We start from the raw sequence: 6,407 nt of genomic DNA on the forward strand, positions 1-6,407 counted from the left end.
ATAAAGTACAATTCAAACCTGCACTTTTAATGTTTCCCTGTCTTTCTATTATTATTATTATTATTATTATTATTATTATTAAATCATAGTGCATCTCGTAACCTAACCTAGTGCTTTGATTGTGTATTCCTGCATGGCAGGGTTGGACGTAATGGCCCTTGCGATCTCTTCCAACTATGATTCTAAACATGACTTGTTCAGAAGGGGCTTTGTACATGTGGAAAAAAAAGGAGAAGCCATATTCTGTAACTTCTCTGACTTATTTTGAGGGCGAGTCAAGATTTCCTAATGACTGCAAGGGCCATTTAGTTGTTGCAATCCCATGCCATACAGGAATATATACATACAACTAGAACAGTCCTAAAAGTTGGCCATCAAATCTCTCTTTAATGATACCTTCTCCCCCCAAAAAAATCCTGGACCTTTTACTTTATTAATAAATTCATCTTTGCCCAAATAGTCTGGAATAACTAATATAGTTTAGAGAGGAAAATGAAATTTATTTTGCTGCAGAAATTGTAGTAAACAACAATAATCTTAATTTTTGCTCTTCAACTGGTTCAGTAAGGGTTTGACCCACAACAATGATTTTTTGAAAAATGTTTGAGCTAAGCATGCCAAAGTACTGTACTTCAAAGCTTGAGTAATATAGATATATCCTCTTTGTAAAAAATCTGTTGCTTTATGGAATATTGAACTACAGAATTTTTTATTTACCCTTGTTAATTCACAGATATAAGGCATGATCATACAGTACTTCTAAATAGTGTCTAACATATGTGGGCTTTCAATCATGTTGGCCATCTGGGATGCTAGAGATCTTTATAATACAAAAATGAATGTGCTTTAATACATAAAAGGCAACCACTGAAAATGTCGACATCATACATCAAAAAGAAGCATTATCTGTATTACTTCTGTATTACATTCCCTGTACTCCTGGCATTTGTGTGGTCCTGTGGTCCTGTGTGATCTGGTGGATCACAAGGTTTGAATGTTGAGTAAAACATTTCCCACATGCAGAGCATGTGTACGGTTTCTCTCCTGAGTGAATTCTCCGATGCTTCACAAGGGATGACCTATGAGCAAAACATTTACTACACTCTTTGCACTGATATGGCTTCTCTCCTGTGTGGACTCTCTGATGACTCACAAGTTCTGACTTGCGACCAAAACATTTCCCACAGTCCTCACATTGGTATGGCTTGTCACCTGTGTGGATTCTCTGGTGGAACACAAGGTGTGAATTCTGAGAAAAACACTTGCCACACACTTGGCATTGGTAGAGCTTCTTACCTGTGTGGTCACTCTGATGTTTAACAAGGGTTGAACGCTGAGCAAAACATTTTCCACACTGCTCACATCTATATGGCTTCTCTCCGGTGTGGACTCTCTTGTGTTTCACAAAATCCGCCATTCGAGCAAAACATTTTCCACACTCCTGGCATTTGTATGGTTTCTCACCGGTGTGGATCCTCTGATGCAACACAAGGTACGAATTGCGAGAAAAGCATTTCCCACACTCTTGGCATTTGTATGGCTTCTCTCCTGTGTGGACTCTCTGGTGAATCACAAGGTGTGAACTGTGAGAAAAGCATTTTCCACACTCCTGGCATTGGTATGGTTTCTCTCCTGTGTGGAGTCTCTGATGCAACACAAAGTGCGAATTGTGAAAAAAGCACTCCCCACACTCCTGGCATTTGTACAGTTTCTCTCCTGTGTGGATTCTTTGGTGGCTTAGAAGGTGTGACCTCTGAACAAAACCTTTCTCACACTCCTGGCATGTGTATGGTTTGTCTCCTGTGTGGAGTCTCTGATGCACCACAAGGTTTGAACTGCGAGCAAAGCATATGCCACATTCCTGGCATTTGTATGATTTCTGTCCTGTGTGGATTCTCTGATGAGTCACAAGGTATGATTTCTGAGAAAAACATTCCCTGCATTCCTGGCATCTATTGAATCCCTCTTCTGTGTGGTACTTCCCGCACGTGGTGCACATGTTTATTGTCCTCCAGTTATCTGCTGAGAATAAGAGGAAAAACAGATAACAATAATTCCTAAGTGTGAAGACAATCTGAAAGGCTGGGAAAAGGAATAAATGAACTACAACTCAAATCCCGTTCAGCCATGAAATCCACTGGATGACCTTGGGCAAGTCAAATGCTCTCAGCTTCAGCAATGGCAAATTCTCTCAGAACAAATCTTGCTAAGAAAACGCCATGATGGATTCTCCTTAGGGTTGCCATAAGTTGGAAATGACTTGAAGGCACACAACAACAAAGTGACAGTTTTTTCATTCTTCTGGTTATTTCATAAGCTAATTTTAGGGTATTTAAATCTCAATTTCTGAGCTTGTGACTTTTTTTATGCTATCGTGGTAAGGGGCGAATCTGGGAGGAATTCAGGGCCAGAATACTCTGGCAGCAGCTCGATGTATGCTGGCAAGCCAGGGCAGTTAAAGTGGTCTCAAACTGGATTATTTCTGCAGTGTGTTTTCAATCTAATACTTTCATTTCTTGATTGGGACGTTCCCAGAGGCATCTTGTAAACTCAGGCTCATCGAGAAAAAAAGGCTTGGGTAGATACTATTAGACTTCCAAGACTCTTTAATTTAAGAGTGGACAACCCACATGCCACAGGCCTTGCCTGCCCATTTATGAGAGAACTTCCTCTTTTCTGGGAGACTGGTTGTCTTTGTGTGCTCAGCCATGGAAACCCACTGGGTAACCTTTGGCAAGTCACACATTCTCAGTCCCAGAAATGCCTGTGATAGGGCTGTTTTATGTTGGAAACAACTCGATGACACACAACAACAGCAACAACAACAGCAGGTTTACGGTACACAACATAGACAATGTTATCTAAATTACAGGGGGGTCCCAGGAGGGCACTCACAAATGTAGTCAATGGGGAAATTAGTTTAGTTCAATGAGAAGCAACGAAGGGACTTTGGTAACATAAAGCCAAGAACTTAGGCTTTTGTACACAAGTGCCAAACCTAGAGAACTCCAGTGGCAGGTTCCAACTCAGTTTTCGTTTATAATAGGGGAGAATCAACACTGACGTAGCACACACCTTCTCACCTTCATAGAAGAACTAGCGATACAAAGGGAGTAGAAAATCATGAGAAAGAGTTGGCAAGAGATAATACTATACCAATCCTGGGGCATAGTTCCAATCTGAATCCGGAATGAAGATGGCTCAGTAGTTTATGGTTTGTGCGGTGGCTGGCCACTGAGGTGTCAAGTCGGAATTGAACAGAGATTGTGTCTGGTTCCAAACTAGACCAATTTGCTATTTTCTGGGCATGCATATTTATAGCAAGAATGAGGGTGTGGGGCAGTGTGGTTTCTCAGGAATTGAAGGACTTGAATTAAAGGAGTTCTTCCGAAGGAGAGAGAATGGAATGTGATATGCAAGAATGTCTAGATGCTCAGGTGTACCTGCCTGCAAAATCCCCTTAATATCTTGTTGATAGCAAAGGTCAATCGAGGGCTGGATCCTAGGGTAACAATAGTACATTTTCCCTCCATGGCTATCCTGAACAACCCTTTAATATATCAAGAAAGATGCAACTTTGTGACACCATATGATCACCTCCCCACCCCTAAAAATTATTTTCAGCTTCGATGCTTGGTGAAGAAGCCTGTGAGCTTTGAAAGCTTGCACAATGTACTTTTTGTACTTTTGTATTTTTTGGTTGGCCTAATAAAGATATCAGTACAATCCTTCAGGATTTTGTTACATTTCACTGCTTGACCAACATAGTTATTGCCTAGATATGTTTCACACATACATATGTTTTTCCTGTATATTGATTGAATTGAATTGCATTCATTCATCAAGGCATATTTCATTTAATTACTGAACTCTTTTCATTCTTACAATACATATAGTAGGTTGTTTTTTTCTTTCTTTCTCATTTTTTGTGATCCCTTTGCCACATTTCATGGTCCCATGGCCCTGGTTAGCAAAGGTAGGCCAGTTTTCGGAAAGTGCACCATTGGAACAGCAACTTTTAGCCTTACATTCTGAATATCTGGAATCTTTCATCGTTTAGAGAAATGAGGCAAGAGCCATAGTAAGTTCAAGAAATCCTAATGATGAACGGAAGCTTCTGCCACAATTTGGAGTAAATAAATAAGCTGATCCTTTTGTTCTTTATGACAAACAGAATTTACTTCAGCACTGATTACAATAAAACTCTATTTTTGTTTTAGTGAAGCTGTGCTGTGATCCACACCACATTTTACATTCTTACTTATTTCAAACTGTAGAGTGAGTTACTAATCCCTGTACTATACATGTCATGCTGGCTAAGGGATGGAATCTGCTGGATGTAATAAAAATGAGTACAGCCAAAATTCTTAGAACATGAAGTGTTTTAGATTTTTATTTTTTGGATTTTAGAATCTTTTCATATACATAATGAGATATCTTGGGGACAGGATCCAGGTCTAAAGATAACATTCATTTATGTTTTGTATACATCTTATATACATAGCCTGGAGCTAGTCTTATACAAAGTATTTTTAATAATTTTGTCCATGAAGCAAAGTTTGCGCATACTGAACCATCACAAAGCAATGGTACCACTCTCTGAGCCACCCTTGCTGACAATTATCCAGAATTTTGGAATTCTGGATAAGGGAGGCTCAATCTGTATGTCTTTTTAATGTTTTACATTATGATTTGGGAGTTACAACATTAAAATTACTTACTAACTTGGCAAAACATCTGAGACATCAATTCTGCAGCCCTGCCTCAAGGTGCCCTCTCACCCAGGGCCTGGATAATTTGAGACACTGTAGAACTGTTGCTGTTATGTCCGATGACAATTGCATTTTAAAACTGAAAGTACAGTGGGCATCCATTTGAATTTGGTTCCAGGCCTCCTTGTGGATACCAAAATCAGTGGATGCTCAAGTCCCATTAAATACAATGGCATAGAAATGGCACCCCGTATATAAAATGACAAAAGCAAGGTTTGCTTTTTTGGAATTTATGGACATTTTAAAAAATATTTTCAATTTGCAGATGGTTGAATCCAAGGATCTGGAGGGCTGACCGTATGTGAGGGCAAGATTTTTTACATGGGTGAACCTTATTCAATGAATACAATTCCCAAATCAGTAGTATAGTTTAAAACACACTTTATGGTGTGTTTTATAGTTATATGGTCCACAAGGTCGGACCATATAACTCCGGTACTAAAATCTCTTCACTGGCTGCCTATTAGCTTCCGGGCTCAATACAAAGTGTTGGTTATTACCTATAAAGCCTTATATGTAGGGTTGCCATAAGTCAGGACCTCCAAACCGGGACAAATGTAGGATAAGATTTTCAAATGTAGGACACATTTTTTTTAAAATGGAGGACACGCCAAAAAAATAATGTTTTTTTTTAAAATGTTAATATAAATGCATGTTTCTTAGACATGGTCAAAATGGAGGACATTTTGTTATTTAATAACAAAAATAAAATAAAATAAAATAAAAAACCAAGGCTGGGTTGTACATATTTAAAAATAAAATTAAATTAAATTAAAAAACCAAGGCTGGCTTGTATACATTAAAAATAAAAATTAAATTAAATTAAATTAAAAAACCAAGGCTGGCTTGTATATATTAAAAATAAAAATAACATAAAATAAAATAAAAAACTTTTCCAGGCGGCCCCCGGGACTAAAGCCAGGATTTAAGGCCCCAAAACCGGTATTGTCCTGGGGGCCGCTGGGATATGGCACCCCTACCTATATGGCTTGGGCCCAAGTTACTTGAGGGAACGCCTCTCCTTACGTAATCCGCCCCGCGCTCTCAGAACAACAGGCAAATACCTACTTGAATATCCTAGGGTGAGACTGTCTGCAACTCACCAACGAGCATTCACATCTACAGCTCCTATATATTGGAATAAACTCCCTGAAAAGATTCGTCTCAGTTCCTCCCTAGATGTCTTCAAGAAAGTGTTCAAAACTCATTTGTTCCGCTTGGCATACCCTCCTGATCCATCATAGAGAAAGTATCCTCCTATCCCCTACCCTCTAATGTGAAGTGTATTAGGATGTTTAATTTGTGATTTTGAGATTTTAAACTGCTTTTATATGATGTTTTAATTAAATGTATTCTTGGTTGTATTTTATATTGTAAATTCTTGTGATGTATATCTGTTTTGAACTTGTAAACCGCTTTGATCTCCTAGGAAAAGCAGTATAGAAATAAAGACTTTATTTTATTTATTTATATTCAGCTGCTGTGTACCCCCTTTAATTTATTTGTATTTATTTGCCATGTCTCCAGAATCCCTTAAGGCAGGGCTGGAGAATCTATGGCCCACTAGGTTCTGATGAACTACCATCCCAATCATGCCTCACCAGCAGCCAAGATGAAGGAAGTTTTAGCCAGGTT

General features: G+C 38.8%; 1 protein-coding gene across 1 annotated transcript; it reads right to left on the reverse strand.

Moving 5' to 3' along the window:
* Positions 1-104: 104 nt before the first annotated feature.
* Positions 105-2,098, reverse strand: LOC121921986 (zinc finger protein 420-like). The gene has a single exon (XM_042450819.1). The coding sequence runs from the start codon at positions 1,997-1,999 to the stop codon at positions 923-925; it is 1,077 nt and encodes a 358-aa protein (XP_042306753.1). The 5' UTR covers positions 2,000-2,098; the 3' UTR covers positions 105-922.
* Between the last annotated feature and the right edge of the window lie 4,309 nt (positions 2,099-6,407).

The sequence above is a fragment of the Sceloporus undulatus genome, chromosome 2 (genome assembly GCF_019175285.1).
Source record: "Sceloporus undulatus isolate JIND9_A2432 ecotype Alabama chromosome 2, SceUnd_v1.1, whole genome shotgun sequence".
NCBI lineage: Eukaryota > Metazoa > Chordata > Lepidosauria > Squamata > Phrynosomatidae > Sceloporus > Sceloporus undulatus.

Coding starts and splice junctions, on each gene's coding strand:
- LOC121921986 (XM_042450819.1), bottom strand. CDS start 1,999: ATGTGCACCACGTGCGGGAAGTACCACACAGAAGAGGGATTCAATAGA.